Source organism: Pipistrellus kuhlii, unplaced genomic scaffold (genome assembly GCF_014108245.1).
Source record: "Pipistrellus kuhlii isolate mPipKuh1 unplaced genomic scaffold, mPipKuh1.p scaffold_m20_p_7, whole genome shotgun sequence".
Lineage (NCBI taxonomy): Eukaryota > Metazoa > Chordata > Mammalia > Chiroptera > Vespertilionidae > Pipistrellus > Pipistrellus kuhlii.
In genome coordinates this window covers 20,407,471-20,431,372 of record NW_023425573.1, presented here as the reverse complement: position 1 = coordinate 20,431,372, position 23,902 = coordinate 20,407,471, and the positions used below count along the sequence as shown (strand labels likewise).

Below are 23,902 nucleotides of genomic sequence, written 5' to 3'. Positions count from 1 at the left end.
AGACTAGAAAATGCCAAAGGCTCAGCTAGGAGGGGAATGCAAGGATAGAGGAGCACTCAGGAGCCTGTGGAGAGCACTCTGGCCCAAGGAAAGATAAGAATGTGCACAGATGTAAGAGGCAGGCACAGGGCTGTCTGCAATGATGGAGTCAGTATTCATCACCGAGTCAGTGGCCAGGTCATGGGTGGGCATTCATACTGTCCAGATTAGATGAACACCTAGCAACGGAACCATAGAGGTAGAGTGGTAAGTGGGGAGGGGGAGTGCATAAAATGGAAGGGGGCATCTAACACAATACAATTTACATAAATTAAAAACACACACACACAGAACAACAGAGTCCATTTTGCAAGCGCACAAACAAGCAAAAAAGATACACATTAAACACATTCGTATGCTTGCCTAAGGGGAGCTGGCTGGGAGTTGGGGAATGGCAATGGAGAATGGGAATACAGGAGAATTTTTTAAAAACTTGCCTTCTGGGAGAAGCAAGCTACTTAATTGGGTTTGGAGGAAGGATCATTTGATGCGAAGCGCTCAGGTTGTCAATTAAGAAACAACAGGCAAAGTGTTTGGATGCGTCACCTCCCCGGGCTCATCCTCTCCGGCTGGAAATAGAACCGGAGCGCCGAGCCTGTCTCCTACAGATGGGGTCAGGGGTGCTAGCTGCTGCGCTTCTAATTGGACATGCTGTGTCAGAGAACTGAGCTGGCTTTGAGCACGACGCACAGGATGTTCGTTTAGCCTCCGTGACGCATTTTAAACAGCAAGCGAGAGGCAACAGTGGAACGCTGACATCCTGTGAGTAAGCCCTAGCAGTTTGCTATTAGTGCTATCATTTCACAGTTTCACCTATGAGACCATCACTCAGATTGTCTTCCTGAATGCCCTTGGGCATCAATGAATGTATTTTCAGAAACACTCTGCAATGTCCTAAGGGCGTGCTGAGAACACAGGTGGCTTCTTTCAGATAAATATAAAAAACAAGCTTCTATTGCAGTCAACAATACTGTATGAGATACTTCAAAGTTGCTAAGAGACTAGATCTTAAACGTTCTCATCACGCACACACACAAAAGAAACCATAACTGTGTGACATGATAGAGGTGTGAGTTATGCTATGGCGATAATTATATTGCAATCTATAAATGTGTCAATCAACATGTCATACATCTCAAGCACAGTATTATATGTCGTGTATGTCAGAATAAAAATAAAATTATTTCTTAATCCCTTTGATGTATCCTCACTGGGTTGTATACCTCAAACTAATATATTGTAGATCAACTATAATTGAAAAATGTAAACATTATTAAAATACAGACGAATAAGTAAATAAACAAACAAATACACATGCACAATACAAAGTAAATTCTTGACCACTTCTGGTGAGGAAGGCGGAGCCTCCATTTCCTGCCCTCTCACTGATGTATAATTTTTTAAAAAATATGTATTTTATTGATTGATTTTTACAGAGAGGAATTGAGAGGGATAGAGAGCTAGAAATATCAATGAGAGAGAGACATCAATCAGCTGCCTCCTACACACCCCCTACTGGGGATGTGCCTGCAACCAATGTACATGCCCTTGACCGGAATTGAACCTGGGACCTTTCAGTCCACAGACTGACGCTCTATCCCACATGTGTCAAACACAAGGCCCGCGGGCCAAATCCGTCCCGCCAGGCCTTGCAATGTGGCCCACACTGCGCTGTCATCACTGCACTCTGTTGCGCTTCCATCACAATGACAGTTTATGACTGTTCAGTAAGTCATTCGGCCCGCGATTTAGGCTGGATTTTAGATTTTGGCCCCTTCTCTGATTGAGTTCGACACCCCTACATCCACTGAGCCAAACCGGTTTCGGCTGATGTATAGTTTTTGCATCACCATATTACTTAGGTGTTAAAGACCCGCAGGTGAGGTAAGTTGCCTGTGGAGGCTCACTCGGGGTGGGGCAAACAAGTCTCATACAAAACTGCTGATTCACCAGTCAGTTTGAAGCATGCCAGCAGGCTGTACACAGTTGTACTTCCGACCTCTCCCAGCTTCATCTCAGCAAGCCATTGATGACTTTAGTCTACATACCAGTGACCCGGACCTAAGTGGGAATGGGCTTATCTCTTCAGCTGAGGGGTTCTGGAGATGGCCCTGCTGCGATTCACCTGCATCCTCTCCACCTTAGAGGAGCTCTGGGTCCCTACCTAGATTTAGGTGTCCAGTCTGTTTCCATGCTTGGCTGTGCCAACCTGGTCATTAGGGCAGGTTTCTGCCTCACTCTTCCTGTGTAATTTTCTTAGAACTTCTCATGGAATTGGGAATATGTGTTCTTTTTTAGGGAATCGCTTAAGAGCTAGGTACTGTGATAACAAAAGTCAGCGCAGATAGATATGCAACATTCTCTTAGGAGTTTACAGTCCAGTGGGGGAGATATAAAACAATCTGTTATAAGAATGATCAAGGGAAGTCCGATGACAGTAACTGTGTTAGAGATTGCTGGGATTTGTTTGAAGCAGTTTTGGTACAAAATCAACAGATGTAGAAAAGATTGTCATGAAGGAAAAAGTCCCTCCCCAAGTTTCATTGAGATATAATTGACATACAGCAGTGTATAAGTTTGTCTAAAGCATAATAATTTGACTTTAAATGTCATGAATTTATTACCACAATAAATTTAGTTAACATTCATCATCTCATATAGATATAAGAAAAGAAAAGAAAAATATTTTTATAAGAAGTTTGTACTCACAGATCCCTATAAATAGGAGACAACACATGCCATGCAGGGCCACATGAGGAGGCAGAGCAGAGAAAGAACACAGCACGGGCCAGAGCCTCTATTAGGATTTTGGTCAGAAGGTGTTCTGAGTAAGTTTAGGATTGGATAGCTTGGATGATTTTGGCAGCCTCTGCATGGTAAGTCCCTAATTATCCAATACCTGATCCTGGAGTGATTTAATAGTGCAGGGAGAATATTAACATAATGTGTAAGAGTTTGATAAAGGAGATAGTGTGACAGTGGGCTCTGGATTGGTTTTATATCTATATCTATATCTATATCTATATATATATCTATATCTATATCTATATCTATATCTATATCTATATCTCAAAGTAATGCTTGCAAAGGAAATCTTTTATTATATCTTATGAATTAGCTATTCCTGGGAGGGCAGTCTTTCCAGGACCAAGGGCAGTCTTTCCAGCATTAAGAAATGAAGGCCATATAGTAAGGAATTGGGTTCTTTGAGAGTTTATAAAAATGAAACCTGCTTTAATCTAGGGTATCAGGGATGGCTTCCATTAGAACAGGCCGAATAGAAGTTCATTTGTAGAAGCCATGTTCCACATTTAGGAGATGGCATGCACAAAGGTCCTGGGGTGATGGAAAGCGCTGAGCGATTGAGGAACAGAGAGGGAAGACCAGAGTAGAAGGTGAAGTTTGGAAGACAAGAGGAGTCTGGATCTACAGGAATTGGTGAGTAGTGTTAAGGATTGAGATGTCAATTTAAGAGCAATGGCTAGCCATTGGAGAATCTTAAGTAGGGAATGATTAAGAGCCCACACCCAACTTGCTTGGTTGGTCTCTTGCATCTGACCTGGGAATGAACAAAAACTCCTCTGGGTAAGTGGGTCCTGTTGCTATCCCTCTGGCTATTAGGAGTAGCATCGATGCTGCTACATTCCTATTTTGGACTATTACCATTCTCCTATATCTCATCCAGCAGATAGACCTTCCTCAGACAGTCAGCTGCCCAACCAGGTCTGCATCTGCCTCTCATAGATGCCTTTGCAGTATAGTCTGAATGGTCCCTCAACTCCCATCCAATAGCACCGGTCCCTGTAGTTGCGGTCCCATGAAGGAAGGGACATTCTAGTGAGGTTTACTTTAGTCAAATGTGCAAAATGTTGAATGACTTAATAAAAAGTGGCTCCTCTGCCAGAAAGCACTCTCTCTTCCAGAGACACTCGAGCTAATAAATGAGAGATTGGTATTCAGGGGAGCAGAGAGCTGAAATCAGGCTGCACTTTTCTCATTAAAAAGTGCATGAATAAGTCAGCAAGGCTTTAACGAAATTAGATGCAAAACCTAATTTGTAGCAATTAGGTGTAAGGCAAATAGCTCCATGTGTCCACTTGCGGAGTTGCAGGAGGGGAATCCCACAGCGGTCTGGAGAAGCATTTCTCATTCTTGGAGTCCTGTGTTTAAAACACAGGAGGAACTTGATCATCTGCATCTGGTACCCTTGCCTTCCCAACCTGATTTGTTTTATTTAACTCTTCTCTGGGTAAGTCTAGATTACTTGTTCTGGTCTCACCTTTGAAGAACAACAACAAGGAGTTGACAATAGTAGGAGGCAGCCAGGCAGTGGACAAGAGCACCTTGAAGAAGCCTGGGGGTGAGGAGGGGGTTGGAGGGAAGGAGGATGACAAGAGGGGCAGATTACAGCCTCCCTTTTGCAACCTAAGTAGCAGAGGGAGCAGGGGGAGCAATGGTCGTGTTTCCTGGCCTGGAGGAAGCTGGGAGAGGTTGGAAGTACAGCTGTGTGCAGCCTGCTGGCATGCTTCTGACTCTGCTGGTTTAAATATTAACTCAGGAAGTTTAAACCTGACTCCTGCCGTGTAAGGAACACAGAACTTGGAGACAGCCGACCTGCTTTTGGATCTCTGTTCAGCCACATTCCAACTGTATGAGTTTGGGTAAAAAAACCCACAAAACACACACACACACACACACACACACACACACACACACACCCCTCAGACTTTCACTCTCTTTATCTGTAGAATAAGATTGATTTAAATAACTTCATTTTCAGGGGTGGAGGTTGGAGTGGATTTCTTTCTGCAGAGAACTACTTTCTCAAGTTGTGAGAAGGGTCTCTAAGCCGATGCCCACCCTCAGCTTCATCTGGAAGTCTCTAACATCTGGGGCTACCTCAAAGTCTGAACTTCCCTTGGTTAAAGAGTCTATCTTGAAGATTCAACGTTCTCATTAAAATGCAAATATATTCTCCACACAGCTGCCCCAACTAGTTTATCTTGTGTTGTGATTTATTTCCTTTCTCTACTGAGACAGGGTAGCAATACTGAAGCCCCAACCCCTTCACTTGGCTTCCAAAGGGATTTGTATCAAGACTCTAGCCTTGTTCTGCGCTGTCCAGGAGGGGGTGCAGGTGTGGGGGCATGGTTAGCCAGCAGGCAGTGTGGAGGTGGGCTGTGTAGGGCTAGTCAGGAGGCCAATCCCTTGGTGCTATCTCTGCTCTTCCCTTTAGTAAGTAAATGAACCTGGGAAAGTTATAGGTTCTTTTGTGCCTTCAGTTTTCTTCTGTGTAAAGTGGGCATAATAATGTTATCTCATAAAATTGTTATAAAGTGTCATCGTTTATGTACAGCACTTAACTCTGTGCTTGGAACAAGGTAAACGTTTAATACATGTTATCTGTTAGTGTTAGGGCAAACCAAATTCAGTTTTCTCCTGCAGATTTATTTCTTCCCCTCTGCACCTTGCTCATTCCTTTCCCTCAGTAGAGCACATCCTTACCTCGCCTTCTACATGCAATCTTTCTCCAAGGCCCTGTTTAAATGCCACCACACCCATGGAAGTTTGCATGAACTTTTGGGAAAATGAATTACTCCTCTTTCCTCTTGGCTCTTTCCTCGAGCCTCCCTTGGGAATATATTTTATTCTGTCTTATCTAACAATGATTTATGCATGTGCCTCTTTCACCCACTGCAATGCATCTACCTAAACCTCCAGCCCCTAGCTTATGGCTCTCAAAGGGCAGGGAAGACAGCTCACTCCTCCCGAATAATTCAGTTGATTCAATAAACATTTGATGAATGAGCAAATGACTGAATAAATGCATGAGCAGAAGGTTACTCACATGGTGTTTGCTGTCATTATTACAGACTGGTTCTAGCAGAGAGCAGGACTTCATGGAAGGCTGAGATCTGAGGTTTCCAATGCAGCCATGGAGGGACAGGCCTGTGGTGGGTCCAAGGATGTGTAGAACCCACAACAAGTACTATTTCAATAATTTCTAAAAATAACCTCAATGGTCTTGATTTGAGCTGATGGTGACAAATAATTACATAAGTGATGATGAATAGACAAACAGAATGACGTACATCTGAATGTAGTCCCATGCCCATACCCATCTTGCTGAATTTTGCACCTTTACTTAAAACCTGCTGAGTAATGGGTAGCTCTTGAAAGAGGTACTCCTATCAAAGATGTATGGGGTAGGGTTGGTGGCTGAAGGAGAACACACTCTCCATGTAGTCTATGTAAGACCCAGTTATACAAAACTGGCTCCAGCAATCCCCAATTAGATTTAGATTTGCTCAGTGAAGATTTCACTTATATAAAAGGTCATCATTTAATTCTCAAGTTTAAATTTATTTCACCTAACTGACCACATTTCCAAGTGGGATAAAATAGCAAGGGTATGAGTGAAACCTGTAAGCTCAATAGTGACTAGTTTGAATCATGTAAAACTGTCTATATTAAACCATTTTTTTATCTAAAAATGGTAATTTCATATAGTTCAAGACGTAATAGGTCAGTGTAAAGATATAGTCATTATCAAGTACAAGGCAAGTAGTAAACTTAATAAACATGAGCTGTTATAATTGTACTGCGCCCCTCATTTTCCTATGGTACCTTTTCTCATCCAAGAATTCCTAAAAAGTGTTTATCCCAGTGTCTGTCCTATTGGGGCATTTGATAAAAAGCTATGAGATTCTAATTCCAAGACTCAAAGACCAGAATATTCTGATAATACAGAATACCTTGGTCTTAGGCAAGCTCCTTTCTTGTTCTTGTAATGGATCCATTATTTTACTGGCTTTAACATCTTTGGGTTTGGGAGATATAGCTTTCCCCTGGGACATGCAGGACCTTCTGGAGGAGCACAGTTGTGGAAGGAAGACTCTGGACCCACTGGTGAGGCTCCAGAACAGACACATACTCTGTCATCATTCAAGAAAGCTCTGTGTAAGGATACAGACTGCCTGGGAGGTGAGGATGAAGCAAGAGCTTCTACTCCTCTGGCAGCTTTGATCCATCTGAGGCACTTTCAAAGGTTCCAGCTACCTGAGGTCTTCTCCAGCCCCCCTTATGCAGAATCAATCATGGTCCCCTCATGCACAGACTGACCCCAGCCCACTGCAGTTATGTGTGTATAGATATTTTCCCCACTACACTCCCTGTGGACAGGCCCTGAATCCTATGCACATTGTATCCTTGATGCCTAATGCAATGCTTAACACAATGAAAATACCCAGGAGATGGTTACTACTAATAATTGAACTATAGTTAATGAATGTTTATTGTTCTGGATGAAATACACAAAACCCTAGCATGGGCCTACTGTGATGATTTATATTTTATGGACATGGAAGCAGAGGCACAGAGGGAACAAGCTGACCAGGCCTGTGCTAGTAAGTGCAGATGCAGGGTTCAAACTCAGGCAGCCTGGTGCCAGAACTTGCCCATTAACTGCCTCTTTCTCCTAATGGATGGTTCTTGACTTTTGGCTAAGATGAAGAGTAACGAAGCATAGCTCAAAAGGAAGAAATTCACCTTTGTAGGCAAAACAACAACATTCTACATCCTCGGCTTTTGACTGCTATTGTTAAAAGACATGAACTGCATCAGCTCATGGATACTAGTGATACAGACACAGGCTAATTAGAGATCTCAGAGCTGAGGCCAGGAAATAAATGCCCAAAAAAGATGCCCTGAAGAGTCTAATTGGCTCAGGACATTTTAATTGTCTCAGCAGCTAACGTGGCTGCGAGCCTTGGGGAAAGCAGCGTTTCCGGGGTGTGCGGCGAGGCCCCTCTGAACCCGGGCTGCCTCCTTGTCTGTGTGGTCGGGATCACGTAGTTCTCCCATCAGGAAAAGACGCCAACGCGTCTTGACATTTCAGCCTTGTTCCCGAGACTCATTAGGACAGAGGCAGGGGATGAATGTAATGAATGGCTGCGCCTCTGTGAATGCATAATGTGCAAATTGCTTCCACAGTGCGTGTGCCTTTGTGCAGGGCTGAGCGGAGAGAGTGATGATGATTAAACCATGAACTTGGCCCTGGGCTGAGGAGGCGGCCGCGCGGGACTGAAATGAGGTGTTCGGCTTTCATTCATATCTGCTGCCCATTCACCTGCCCCTCTCAGCCCCCGCGGAGCGTGACCCGCGTCTCATTCCCTGTAGCCTGGTGTGTTTTGACTTTAAATTCATCCCTTTGACGCCATGAGAGACTGAAGTCAAGGCAACTGGAGCTAGAAGCCGGCGGCGCCCAGAGAAAACCCCACCTCCTCCGGCTGGAGAGCGGATCTGGCTTCCAGCTGTTACGCAAACACTTGCGTTTGTTTCTTCCCTTCTTCATTCTAGCTGAGGGACGCTGCAAACTACTTGCCTTGCATTGACGTCCAGAAATCTGAGGGAAATTCTTTTCTTAGGTTGTTTACAATTAAAAAATAATAATAATAATTAAGGGTCGCAAACCCGGTTACCATGAATTCCCAAGGATTGGAAAGATGAATGAATAATCAGGCAGTTCTTCTGCAGAATGCCTCAAACCTTCCAGAGAATTTCCACAACTATAATATTATTGGATCTTTGCAGCTACTCCCAGAGGCTGTTAGCCAAGGTCATATTACCTTAGTTCAGCAAATGAAGAAACTGAGGCCCAGGAAGTTGAGTAATTTGCCTGAGGTCGCACAGCTAGACAGAAACCCAGTAGGATTCTACTTTCTGCAGTACATTACTGCCGCCTGGTGAGTTTGTTCTGGGGAAAGTATTACTGAAGAACTAAAATATTTTTAAATGAAAAAAAAATTGTCATTGAATATAGCATTCTTGGAGATGAGAAAAAGAGGAGGGAGATGTAACTGTTTTGGATCCAAAAATAAGGATTAAGTCTCACTCACTGGAGATTGAACCACAATGTAACACAAATTTCCAAAAATGTAGTCATTTGAAGAATTGTTTTATTTAGTATTTTTCTAAATGAGTCTTTGGTTAAACCTAAGTACAAGGAGGTTTGTATCGCTGCCTCAAATTGAAAAATTGATCACCTACATAAATAGGAGGCAACCCAAATATAAATTAAATAAAAATACAAGGATATTAATAAATCTCTGGTTAGATCCTGCAACCTGCAGAAAGCCTGAGCCTAAGGCCAAAAAGGGAAGATATGCAGTGTTAGAAAAGTGTTACAGACATACTAGTCCAGAACTGAGCTTCTTGTCTTTGTATAACCAGGAGACTTGTGCAAGGAATGAGTTTTTGACTACATAATTTAAAGTTACTTGATGTTATGTCTATGCCTAGCATAAAACTACTTCCAATAGCTCTGTGAATATGCATTTAATACTTTGGGAAAACATAGGGTCTCAGAGGATTCTCAGGGTCCATCCTATAGCCCTTCTAAAGGCTTGTCTTCTTATTCTCTAGTTCTGTGGTCTTCAAACTATAATATCCATTAGAATCACCTGGTGGGTTTTAGGGACCCATCCTCCATTGCTAGGACTCATTACCAGAATTTCTGATTGAGGAGATTCAGGTGGGGCCAGAGAATTGCATTGCTACCAAGTTCCAAGGTGATGCTAATGCTGCTGATTTGGGACCACACTTTGAAAGTCACTGCTCTAACATGCTCTCTACATCACTCACCTGTAGGATATTCTCTTTTTTTCAGTGTCAATGTAATTAGATGATTATATTTATTTCTGGACTCTACCAAAAATTCCAAGAAAGAAATTGGCCGCTAGATTTGAGGAGAAGGTTTTGGGTTGGGGAGAAATTTTCAGCTCTCCACCTCATATTATATATGCACGTGCCCTACCTGCAGAAGTGATATACACATTCTAGCAAAGTAGCACTCTCAAATCCCTACAGAGTGAACTGTGAAAGTCAATGGGAACCCTGGACACAAAATGCTAACCTTCACCACAAAGATGCTTAACTTTGACCTTGAAGATATTCCTGCATCTCCCTGGGCTTCTGATAAAAATAGGGGAAGAAGTGTGTAGTTGGTTTGTTTCCAATTAAAAAAAAATCCTTATTATACGTAAATACTGAAAACATTGATTCACAAAACAATTATGCTGGAAGATTATGAAAGATTGAGGCATTCAGTATCGCTTAAGCAAAGTGATTCACTCTTAGTGCATAAACTATCTCCTCCCAAAACCCACTGAGGGAGCAGCTGCTCAAACATACATGATATTAGATTAAAAGACTGGTATTTTCTTTTCCTCCTAGCACCAGATGGTTCCAGAATCCAACAATAATGGAGAAGATAGCCTATATTTATTTGGTTTAAATGTTTCTCCCAGAGTTTATGAGGAAGACCATACTTTAGAACCTAGCAGAAAAATGCAAAAATAGCTACACAGCTAACTTCTATTTCACATAGCAAAGAGGCACAGTGTTCAAGAATTTGAAAGGGCCTTAAATGTTACTTATTCTATCTAGGTCCACCAGTAATGCGGTATACTGATAGAATAAAAAAAAGGGGGTGAGGGTGGGGGGAATAACAACCTTATAATACTCTCAAAACTCCATGTTTCTTCTGTACCCAATCACAATTTACCAAAATTTACACTTCACTTCCCAATAAGAATCGTTGTTGTAAGAAAAAAATTACAAAGAATAAATAAATAGTGGGGATTCTTAATGGCTCATTTTACTTTATGTGCATGCAACTTCAAATTTTAACTCAGACACTAGGAAAATGTTTTTACAAAATAAGAAAAAACTAGAAAGATACAGAATGCTCCCATAGTGAAAGAAAATTTTCCTACCCCCCCCAACCAAAACCTAATTTTGATCAGTGCTTAAAGCTCAAATGGATAAAGACTATCATTTGCATAAGGATACTTTGAAAGGGTTAAAAAAAAAAATCTCAAGATGAAGCCTGTGAAGTTTGACAGTGGGAATGAGAAACTGCTAAATCAATTCAACCCAATTAAATTGATTGTGTTGGCCAGTATTTTTGTGTTGTCCAAGGTACAAGGCTAGACATGTGGGTACAGTGGGAGAAAACAGAGTTCCTGCCTCTAGTGGATTTTGTCTGGGAAACTTAGTAGTTAAAGAATTAAATTAAGTGTACCCAGTTCTGATTTATATGTTCTCTGAACAGCAATTTGGCAGACTCTGCCTTTGCAAGGAAAGAGGAAAAACATTTCATTCCTTTCTGATAGAGAGTTTAAGAGAAAGTCATTTTATGACATGCACATTTATTAATAAAGGAAGTGTGCTGTAACTAAAAGAGAGGACTTTTAAGTAAATTTTGGAAGCAATGCAGCAGAGAGGTAAAGAGTTAACAAGGAGTGCAAAGAAGGAAAAGTGAAAAGAAGGGAAGGAAGGCAGACAGGTGAGAGATGAGCAATGAAAAGTAGCCCAGGCCTTGGGGGCCAGGGGAAGGCAGTGTAGACACCCACTCCTTTACCCCTATCCCAGGGAATGTTGGAGGACCGCAGGACATAGGCACTGCAGATCAGACTCCTCCAAAGAAAGAGAAGGGTGAAGAGGGGGAGTTAGATACAGAGAAGTAAGAGATGGGGGAAATAGGAGAAAGAAGACACATTGGCCTTCTGGATCTTAATTGCTTTCATATAAATTGAAACAAAATGAGAAGTGTAATGGAGTGGAAGAGAGATACGTTTCAAATTGAAGGATTACTAAGGTAGAAGATTGCTTTTACAAATGACAAAAATAAAATAAAAATCTGGTCTGAATGAAATATGAAACTATAAAAAAAGAACAAAATGATCAAGATTTAAGGAAATCCAATCATAAAACAAATTAGTTCATTTTAATTACTTTGACTTAAATTGTTAATGATTAGCTTGCTCTTAACAGCTCCATGGTGGAGATGCAAGCTAATTTAGTAAAAAACCATTATCATACACAGCACATAATTATTTTGAAAATGTCCAAGATATAGAGCTTTGCTTCTTAGAGGCAATGATAGTTTGCAATTTGGACCTAACAGAAAATTAAAATTTTGTATGGAACATTTGAAATAATCATATCTTAGGTTTATTGGTAAAAAGATTTATAGGTTATCTTTAATACATTATCTCTAAAAGATTTCACACCAACAAAAAAGTTTCTTTCTCTCTGTATATATTGCATTTTAACTTCTCCAAGTAAGTATCTATTAGAGAAAATAGATCTCTTCAAAACATAACTACTGGCAAAAATTAATGGCTTCTATAGATATGTTAAGTGTAATTCATTGAAAAATCTATAAAACACAGGTCACTGGAGAATAGAATTTTCCAAATTCAATAACTACTCTCTTGCTAGGAAGATATTTTAGTATATCCCATAAAATCAAGAAAGTAATTTATTGTTGAGTCTTATTTTCCATGTTGCTGCTCCAGATAGGAGTCTGGGGTTAGGCCATGGGGATAGTGACCAGAAAAAGCAATTGGGACAACCCCAAGGATTTTTGTCAAAGTGACTAAATTCTAGATTTGGATTGTTAATTATTGGATCCATGCTATATTCATTTCTGTATTTCTATCACCTAGCAAAGTACCTGGATCATAATATTTATTATTGAAATAACTTTGAAAAGAACTAAGTAAATCTATCTCTACCAATTATAAGCAAAAGAACTTTTTTATTTCTGAGTTTCAATTTTTCATCTGCAAAACAGAGATAAAAATAGCTACTCATTGTAGTTGTCCTGAGGATTAAGTTAGGTTGCTGAAGTCCCAAGTACAGTGTGAAACATAATGGAACTCAATGAGTGATTATTATTTACTATAGTATCTTATAGTAGACAGAAATTCAGTTACCCACATATGGTTCATTGATCTACTCACCCCTTTGGCTGATGGAACCAGTCCATATAGCAGCTACCTCCTGATATCTCAAGTCTATCTAGAGTTTTTGAATTAGAGTTTATATGGATTCTGAAAGATTAAAGACATTCCTAGGAAAGAGGTTGACTTTGGAATCTTAGAAGGAATATAGCTTCCAGTCCTTGCCAAAAAGTTCATTCCACATATGTGAACTAACTACCTAGGTCAAGAGTGACTTTCTTGAGACCTATGCTGAACCTACTCAATCCTAAGAGTAAACTTGTGGAATTTTCTGAGGCTGAGTTGATACTGGTTAGCTCAACTGGCCACAAAGAACTACTGGAAAACAAATTAAGTCAAACTCACAGTGGCCTTTGTCAGAATTTAGGAAACTATTATCAAGTGTGTAAAGATGACAAAGATCAGCAGATGAACTGGTTTCATCGAGATGGTACTTGAGAAATGGGTTTTACTTAGGCCTCTTTAACCTAGAACATGACCATGCTCTAAAAACCCATTATGAAATTATTGGGTGAATTGGCCACAGGACTCCAGCCTGAGGCTATATGGGTTCCATGTCAATCCCAGACAGTCTCTCAACCATTTAGGGAAATCAAATATCTTCACCAGGAGAGCAGCAAGAGAGAATCAGGGCCATTTTTCCCAATATTTTTTTCCCCTAAGGTTTTAAACTATTTCTATTTCCTTAAAAAATTCAAGAGTACTATGGTTTACCTAGCATAGTTAGGTATCATTTTAATAAAACATGGTAATGAAATATATCAGTCCAGGCTTCTTTTCCCAGGTTTCCCTTCTCCCTCTAAATTTTATCCCCTGAATTCCTATTGAACCAAGTGGCCCTCCATGTTTCCCAAACACTGCTGGATAACCTCTTTCTTAGTGCTTTCCAATTTATATAAAAAATAGAGGCCTGGTGCATGAATTCTTGCACAGCTGGGGGGAGGGGCCAAGGTTGGTTGGCTGGCCAGCCCTGACCCTGATTGGGCTTGGGGAGGCTGATCAGGGAGGGAGCCAGCAAAGGGGAGGAGCCACAGGCAGTTAGCCAGCCAAGAAGAGGGGCCATGAGCAGTTGGTAGGCTGGTCCCACTCCCAATTAGGGAGGGGGAGCTATTGGAAGTGAAGCTAACCAGGGAGTGGGGCCATGGGAGGTTGGTGGGCTGGCCATGGATGGTTTTAATTTCCAGTCGAACTCCTGGTCGAGGGGACAATTTGCATATTAACCTTTTATTATATAGTATAATGTTTGTCTGTCATCTACACTGAACTAAAGCATCCCCTAAAGCACTATATATATATATATATATATATATATATATACACACACACACACACACACACACACACACACCTTTATATATCATCTTTATGTATCATTAAATATCATTCATCTGACATTTAGTAGTCATTGCAACTTATTGAATGCATAAATCAGTAGATGATTATTCATTAATCATTATTCATTATATAAGAGATCTCTTATATAATAAAATTCCTTTGCATACTTAAAGTGTATTTTGAACTATATAGTTTTAAGAAACTCATATCTTTAATTTTTTTAAAAATTAAAATTTATACTTATAAAAATTATTAAAATATATAATTAGCACAGGAATGTACAAATCTGAGAAGTTGGTAGTTACCTAGTATATTATTCCCTGGATTGGTCACATTTTTGGAATATATTCAATTCACAGATTCAACAGAAGGAAAATACAATATTTATAGTCCAACTTCCTCTCAACTGTAAATAAATTTTAATAATATTTATCACTTTTTTGTAACTGAAATAATTTTTTTTTCTCTTAATAGAAATATTTTCATTAAACGCTGAACTTCAGGGCTTCCTTTATTGAGATAAGATATAAAAGATTACACCAGGTTCATATAGAATTATCAACTGCTATACTCGTAACCTTAGGAATGCCTATTTCAAAATTACAAAACTCTAAAGCAAAATTCTGTCATTAGAACTTAAAGTTTAATTTCATTTTTAAAAAGAATACTATTTTATTTAAATAAATACCAATTTAAAAGCAGTGCTGCTGCTTGTGGTCATGATCTGAAATAAAACTTTTTACATTCGCACTGTGTCCTCCATTCCTTTTAGAATATACCAAGGAATGATAATGTAATTTCTTTGTGGGCAATGAAGAAGAAAAAATTCCTTGTCTATAAAACTTTCTTATAACGATGACAAGAAAAGCACCAACAAGAAACCCTTATCACAAGATACTAGAACACAGTTGAGATGATATTGCAATGAGCCATGTCTGTGTGGCAGAATTCTTTTTTTCTAAGGGAAACTGCGCAGAGGATTTTATTTCAAGCCTCAAAGGCTAAAAGAAAAAAGACAACTGCAATTTTTGCCACAAAAAGACAGGTGGCGTAAGCATGCAGCATTTTTTAAAAAAATATATAAAGTGATTATTTTCTCTTGGTTTCTTTGAAAAAGCTCGCCTGTGCTCGGGTTTGTGGCTTGGCACGGTGACGTCAGTGTGGCAGTGCGGAGTCAGGCGCCACAGCTCCCTATAAACCCAGGAGCTGTCCGGGTGCTGAAGCGGCCCGACCAGCTCACCAGGCGGACCGGGAGGAACATACTGTGGACTTTCTCTGCCATTTAAAGAAGAGGTAAGACTGCTTTTCTGTTTGGTTTATTGCAAAGTTCTAAATTACTTGTTCTTCCCTTAATTTCTAGCTGAGAAGAAAGATCGTTTGAGAAGCTTATATCTTTAGAATATCTGAATAGCAACCTGCTGCTCATCAGCCAATGTTAAGGACCCTGCATGTGTATATATGTGATTGAACCTATGATTTATGCCACTTGCTGTCAGATATTTATCAATAATAATGTTATTTAGTCATAAGAAGCATAAAAAGTTAAGAATTTTAGCATTAATATATATATTAATGTAATGTTAACCAAGCTTGACATTTTGTTTCTTTCCTTAATTTATTGTTTTTCCCCCCTAAGAACCAGATACAAAGCCACAGATACAATTTATATAATTTTAACAGTAGGTTTGCACTGATTGAAATGTTAAACACATCAGTCATAAATTCTAGCAACCAATTTTGGAACTACTTTTTTCTTTGACATTTACCTTGCTGCAAAAGCTCAAAATTAACTATATAAAATTATTTTCTGAATTGGTATACTCTGAAAGGGCTTACATCATATTTCCTAATTTTAGTTCTGGGAAAGTAAAATTAGAATTGTCTGGAACATAAGCTTCTTCCTTTATTCAGAGTGAAATATTATCTTGGGTTATAGGTTGAATATGACCATGAATTACAGAGATGATAATTTTGAATACATGAGGGAAACATCCATAACTGTATAAATTACTATTATGTTTTGATTTGAAAAGGTTGTACAATATTTTGTTAGACTTTCAATGGATCAAATGTGTTTTTTTTTCTCCTGAATCCTAACTAGTTGATTTGCTTGAATTAGATATCCACCTGTATTTGTCCATGTTTCAGTTGAATTTCAATAGAAAATACATTTTAATGAGTGGGGTTTTAATTCAGTCCCTATATAGAATGTTAGAGAGCTGTTGAAATCATCTTTGTTACTTATAAGAGCTGCTACTTGAGAAAGAAATCCCTTGAGTCTTACTCAAAGGCAATAACTATGTCATCCGAACTGAACCTTATAAATGACCAAGGGGTAGAGCTTCTTAGGCTGTGCTTTAAATAACTGCATTGAGTATTTTGCCCCAAACCCCACAGCAAAGCTCAGCTATAATAAAATGATTTTAAAGACAAGCACATAATTCTTATGTTAAGAATACTTCAGGATAATGGTTTAAAAGAAAATTAGTTTACTAAATTAAAATTATTGTTTCAAGTGATAATGTTGAAAATATATTGCCAAGGCTAAATTAATCCTAAAATAATAGAAAGAACAATGCATACTATATTTGTATTTAGACCTAAGAATTTATGACTAAAATTTATTTCAGTAAATATTAAGTCATAGTAAGTATTTTAGAAGTTTTCTCTGACATGCCTTTAGAGACTTTTCTGTCAGTAAGTTAAATATACTGGGTAATAAGAATCAAATATATATATATATATATATATATATATATATATATATATATATATATTCATCAGTGCTAAATACATTTCTATCTATAATTATAATCATTTTGAGACTTTGAAATTACTTAAATACCAATATGATCTAGTAAACAATATTTTCTACATTTGATATATAAGCTAACAGAAACTGTACCCACATTGTTTATATATCACAAAACCACGATCCGGGTAAGATATCATGAGCAAACTTATAAACTCCCTTTAAATTTATTTTATTTGCAATCAAATTACAAGCATTAAGATAGTTCTTTCATATTTGCAATGCAAATATAAAACATATAAGAACTGACATCCTTGTTAATGCATATGGAGATAATAAGGAAGTGGAGAAAAATGAATGAAAAATTTTAAGTAAGAAGAATTCAACATATCATCTGTATATATCTAAATTGAGAGTTATATAGTGGTTATTTTAAGACATTTTAACAGTCTGAGTCATTTAAGATTTCACAGGTCTGGACAAAAAAAAATAGACATAGACATAAAACAAGCTGTATTTGAACACTCACAAGTTCAGAAATAGCTTGGTTAAGTAAACTTATGTTCTCTCTGTAGCATCTGTTATTATTTACTATACACTGTGGAGGGCTGATGAAAAATATAACCATGATTGCATTTTGTAAGACAGTTACAATAAAATTATTAGAAGAAATATGGAACATAAGATATTTTAAAAACAGTTTAATATATCATTTTAACATGCTTACACAAAAAGAAACTTCATTGGGTTAGCCTACTAGTTTGGACCTGAGGAAACACATCTTGTGGAGGTTATTAAGGTACACACCTTCCAAAATGGAAAGTTAGGTTTGGTGACAGAGTGAGAATAAGTTATTTCTGAAAAATAACTTATGAGTGGGACTCATCCACAAGATAATTCATTATGATTAACATTAACATGCTGTATCGATTTATTATATGTATTAATATTATATTATGGATGCTATTTTTTTTTACAACAAAATTGGGTGGACAATTTATAAACTAAACCACGATTTTTGATACAACCTCATGAAAATTAGTGTGTGTGTATGTGTATGTGTGTTTATATATTTGCATGTGTACATGCATGTTTTAAATTAAGCCAACTAATCTTTTTTACCAATGATTTCAATAGAAATGTTATATAAGAAAATTAAAACTCATCTTGGAAAGTCTTCATTAAAAAGAAATAATGCATATTGAAAACAAATGACATGTTTCATAATTTAAAAATAAAATTTGAGAAACACCAAATCAATGTTTTTGTTAGTATTTTAACTAAGTGTATATCATGCAAAATTTGATGCAAATGGGCAAAATTTTGCTAGGTTTCTATAGTTAGCTTGTGATAATCATAGTGGATATATTTATAGATTTAAAAAAATAGTCATTCTAAGTTTAATGTGAAGTAATCTCTACTATGTTTTTCCATTAATGGTCAATTACATCTTTTGCTATAGTGTCTTCTAGTCTTCATTTGTGTTAACTCATGTTTTTCCTTTTTAAGGAAATCTTTCTAACATGGCAGAAGCTAAGACTCAATGGCTTGGAGCAGCGCTGTCTCTCATCTCTTTAATTTTCCTCATCTTTGGGGCTGAGGCAGCTTCATTTCAGCGAAACCAACTGCTTCAGAAAGAACCAGACCTCAGATTGGAAAACGTCCAAAGGTTCCCCAGTCCTGAAATGATCAGGGCTTTGGAATATATAGAAAAGCTCCGACAACAAGCTCACAGAGAAGAAAGCAGCCCAGACTACAATCCCTACCAAGGTGTTTCTGTTCCCCTTCAGCAAAAAGAAAATGGAGATGAAAGTCACTTCTCAGAAAATTCAAGGGATTCTCTGAGTGAAGATGAGTGGATGAAAATAATCCTTGAAGCTCTGAGACAGGCTGAAAATGAGCCCCAGTCTGAACCAAATGAAAACAAGCTCTATACCTTGAATTCAGAGAACTTTCCAGTTGACATGCCTGATGATTATGAAACTCAACAGTGGGCAGAGAGAAAGCTCAAGCACATGCGATTCCCTCCTATGTATGAAGAGAATTCCAGGGACAATGCCTTTAAGCGCACAAATGAAATAGTGGAGGAGCAATATACTCCTCAAACTCTTGCTACACTGGAATCTGTGTTCCAAGAGCTGGGGAAACTGACAGGACCAAACAACCAGAAGCGTGAGAAGTCAGATGAGGAGCAAAAACTTTACACAGATGATGAAGATGATATCTACAAGGCCAATAACATTGCCTATGAAGATGTGGTTGGGGGTGAAGATTGGAATCCAGTAGAGGAAAAAATAGAGAGTCAAACCCAGGAAGAGGTAAAGGATAACAAAGAGAATGTAGAAAAAACTGAACAAATCAATAATGAAATTAAGCGTTCAGGGCAGCTGGGCCTCCAGGATGAAGATCTCTGGAAAGAGAGTAAAGACCAACTCTCAGATGATGTCTCCAAAGTAATTGCCTATCTGAAAAAGTTAATGAATGCTGCAGGAAATGGGAGGTCACAGAATGGGCAAAATGGGGAGAGAGCAACCAGATTTTTTGAGAAACCACTTGATTCTCAGTCTATTTATCAGCTGATTGAAATTTCAAGGAATTTACAAATACCTCCTGAAGACTTAATCGACATGCTCAAAACAGGGGAGAAGCCAAATGGGTCAGTGGAACCAGAGCCGGAACTTGAACTTCCCGTGGACGTAGATGACACCTCAGAGATTGACTTAGACCGTCCAGATATGCTCCAAAATAAGATGCTTTCCAAGAATGGCTACCCCAAAATACCTGGACGTACTGTGACAGAGGCCCTACCAGATGGGCTCACTGTTGAGGACATTTTAAATCTTTTAGGGATGGATAGTGCTGCAAATCAAAAGCCTCCATATTTTTCCAGTCAGTATAACAGAGAGAAGGTTCTGCCAAGACTCCCCTATGGTCCTGGAAGATCGAGAGCAAACCAGATGTCCCCAGGTGTCTGGATGCCAGATGCTGAAAACAGACAAATGGCCTATGAAAACCTGAATGACAAGGATCAAGAATTAGGAGAGTACTTGGCCAGGATGCTAGTTAAATACCCTGAGGTCATGAATCCAAACCAGATGAAGAGAGCTCCCACTCAAGTCTCATCTGAAGATGACCTACAGGAAGAGGACCAAATTGAGCAGGCCATCAAAGAACATTTGAATCAAGGCAGCTCTCAAGAAATTGACCAACCAGCCTCCGTAAGCAAACGGCTTCCCATGGGGCCCCCGAAGAATGAGAATACCCCAAACAGACAGTACTTGGATGAAGATCTGTTAATGAAAGTGCTTGAATACCTCAATCAAGAAAAGGCAGAAAAGGGGAGGGAGCGTATTACTAAAAGAGCAATGGAAAATATGTAAGAGGCTTTCATGAAATGCCCTACTTTCATTCCTCTGACCCTAAGAAAACCCCAATTTTTCTCTTTAGTGTGTTGACTTCTATCCTGTTAAAAATGTAATATCTTTAAATGATATACAGGCAGATGCCTCCATTTCACTGGGTGTCTGCTTCACTCACTCTGAGTTGTTCTTTTGTGTGTTGATATGTGTAAATGCTATGACTTCTGGATAAAAAAGTAATTATATACCTTATTTAAGAAAGATATCTATGATAGTGTTTAATAGTGTATCTAATGGTTGTGGCCTTGTGGATGCCCACATATGAAAAAGAGTGTCTTATAATTCTCTTAAAGGTTTTTAATATTTATTGAATTATTTTGTTATTGTCTGTAGTGTTTTGTGCAGTACTGAAGCAAAAAATAAATAAAGCATCATAAATATACAGTTTTATTTACAAGGTCTTTTCAATGTGTGTTTTATTTTTGATTAATAAATCTTATTTCTGGGCAACTGTGGACTCTTCATTCTGTTAAACCAGAGACAATGACTATGGAACAAGAAGTATGGAGTGAAAAGAGAAAATCATCACCTTCCACAGCCCACCCAGGTAAGATACCATGAATGTTACACATATGATCATGGTATATGCTTATAGAATGCAATATCCTCTAACAGCACACTATCTAATTCTTATCTAAGGTTTTTAATTGTCCTTTTTATACTTTTTACCCTTGATTTATATAAATAAATACATTTAATTCTTTCATACACATAACCAACACTGGAAAAAAAGTTGTGCACAGGGTAATTCAAAGACTATAGCCTTGGAAGCAGTTTACCTATTCCCAGGTAACCTTGGTCCCCCGAACACAAAGATTTTGCCTCTTTTTTTATGATTCAAGAGGGGTTAAGAGACCACAAACTGGTTGTCAGCTAAGTGAATGGTCACAGTGAGAACACACCAGCTGCCCCCTCTCTTGTCCTAGTGCTAGGAAGAATTCTGAATAAGGTAGGCAGTGCATAACTGTTACAATGTGCATCACTTCAGTGGGTGGGGAAGATATCAGCATCCAAACATCAATAGGAAATCAACAACAGCAAGAAAACATATAGAACAACAAATATGACAATGGTTTAAAAAAAACAATCAAGGAAATAATTTTCACTAATTATTGAATGCTTACCTTGCACTGGGCACTATACTAAAGACTTTACATACTTTTAATTCATTTGGTCTCTACTATACCACTGTCAAAAGCCTTTTATCTCCCCTTTTCAGGAAAAACAAAACTCAGAAATGTTATATAGCTCACCCAGCTGACAAAGCCTGTATTCTTAACCGCTTCACTACACTGATTCTGGGAAGTGCCCTTCCCCCTGAGACTTGGGACTTTGGAGGGGGAATGGTGAGAAGCTCATGACATCTCAGTGTGGGTCACTTCTAAGTGAGAGCACAAGTGTGTGTCTGTGTGTATGTGTCTCTGTGTGTGTATGTGTATGAGTATAAATATGTATAGGTATATGTGTATGTGTATGTGCATGTGTGTGTGCATGTGTGTGTGTGTCTGTGTGTATGTGTCTGTGTCTATGTGTGTATATGAGTATATGTATGTATAGGTATATGTGTATGTGTTTGTGTGTATGAGTATGTGTATATATAGGTGTATGTGTATGTGTATGTGTATGTGTATGTGTATGTGTATGTGTATGTCTCAGGGGTGGGGATGGGAGACTATCCTTGAATGGCTTAAGAGAAAACACTGAATGTAGGTTTTCCTGATTCATAACTTTTTCCTCTTTTCTGTCCCAATTGTCATACAATTATATGAAATCCAATAATCTATAAATGGAAGGGCCCTTTAGAGGCGAATTATCTCTACTGTGTTTCTAGTAAGTGGTCTTTACTCAAATACTTTCTGACCCCAAGAAAATCCCATTCTAGGAACCTCACTATCACGCAAGGCAGTAGTGAGAGAGCCTGGATATTTGTGAAGCTTAAATTACAGCTACAAATTTAGATGCTAATGTCCATATCCACCTTCCTCCCATTATATACTCTCTTCATTCTTCTGTTTCATGAAGTAATTCACTCCTAGTACACTAAATTCTCCATGTGACTATTTCCATGCAAGCCCTTAGCAGACAGGATAACTTGGACCATCTACACCCAAAAGAAACTTGCTCTCCTGACAGACACAACACAGCTGATGAGAATCCAAGCTGGGATTGATACACAAACCAGGAGGATGTCAAACCCTGTACTCATTTTGCTACAACAAAAAGTGATGCTTTTTCTTAAAGTCGCAGTTGAAATTCCACCATTCTCTAATGATGACATTTCAGGCATCAGATTAGCAATTGGGGAGATATTTAATTTGGGATATATATTCTCTGCCTGACTTCTCTCAGACAGCAGTCAGCAAACATCTTTGCCTTTTTGCAGTACCACTGTGTTTTCAGCTACTGAGTCATCAGGCTTATTTATTTCTGATCCAAATGCTTTTTCATAAGTATATGTCTCACTAGCATAAGAAATAAAGTTATCACCCTAACCGGTATGGCTCAGTGGATTGAAGAGACACAGGTTCGATTCCAGTCAAGGGCATGTACCTTGGTTGTGGGCAAATCCCCAGTAGGGGGTGTGCAGGAGGCAGCTGAAAAATGTTTCTCTCTCATTGATATTTCTAACTCTCTATTCCTCTCCCTTCCTCTCTATAAAAAATTAATAAAATGTATTTTAAAAAGAAAGTTATAAGTACTATTCAAGGATGCGGATGACAAATTAGTTAGAATTAGGGCCACAGTATCGCTTTTCCTTCCTAGAAGTCTTTTTCAGCAGAACTCATGGAGGAGTTAGAGCCTGCCAAGTGCTTTCTGAAGGCTTCCACTGGAAGGGGAGAGAACCTGTCTTATACCAAGATTGCACCTCTTGTAGGAGTCTAGGCCTCCATCAGAAGAGTCATATAAAAGATTTGCACTCTATATTGCCATACTCACCTACCTAGCCATCCCTCCCCTCAATATTCACAGCCTCTCCTCCTTACCTGCTTTGGGGACAATTAGGACTAAACCAATTGTGCCATTTAAAACAAGTCTCCAAGTTATTCCTCATTTCTCACACTCAAAGTCCCCCCTCCCCCCCAAAAAACAAAACGTTATCACCTTTTAAACCCCAGTTCCTACTTTTTTTTTTCATATTCTATAACCTTGTTCATCATGCTCTTTTTAAAAAAATATATTTTATTGATTTTTTTTTATAGAGGAAGAGAGAGGGACAGAGAGTTAGAAACATCGATAAGAGAGAATCATCGATCAGCTGCCTCTTGCACACCCTTTACTGGGGATGTGCCCACAACCAAGGTACATGCCCTTGACCAGAATTGAACCTGGGACCTTTCAGTCCACAGGCAAGATGCTCTATCCACTGAGCCAAACCGGTTTCGGCTCATCATGCTCTTTAATACCTAAGATCAGTCATCAACAAAACCCTCTGCATCCTCAACCTCTCCTGTGAATGTCCTCTTTACCTTCCTGCTCTGAGAGAAACCTATCTTTCCACTGAAATTGTTGCTTCCCCTGATATTCTCTTCCTTGCTCCTTTTTGCTTC

General features: G+C 38.7%; 1 protein-coding gene across 1 annotated transcript; it reads left to right on the top strand.

Annotated features, from left to right (window-relative positions):
• Nucleotides 1-15,323: 15,323 nt before the first annotated feature.
• SCG2 (secretogranin II) lies at nucleotides 15,324-20,733 on the top strand. The gene is made up of 2 exons (XM_036421980.2): nucleotides 15,324-15,476; nucleotides 18,445-20,733. The coding sequence occupies exon 2, from the start codon at nucleotides 18,459-18,461 to the stop codon at nucleotides 20,313-20,315; it is 1,857 nt and encodes a 618-aa protein (XP_036277873.1). The 5' UTR covers nucleotides 15,324-15,476; nucleotides 18,445-18,458; the 3' UTR covers nucleotides 20,316-20,733.
• Nucleotides 20,734-23,902: the final 3,169 nt, after the last annotated feature.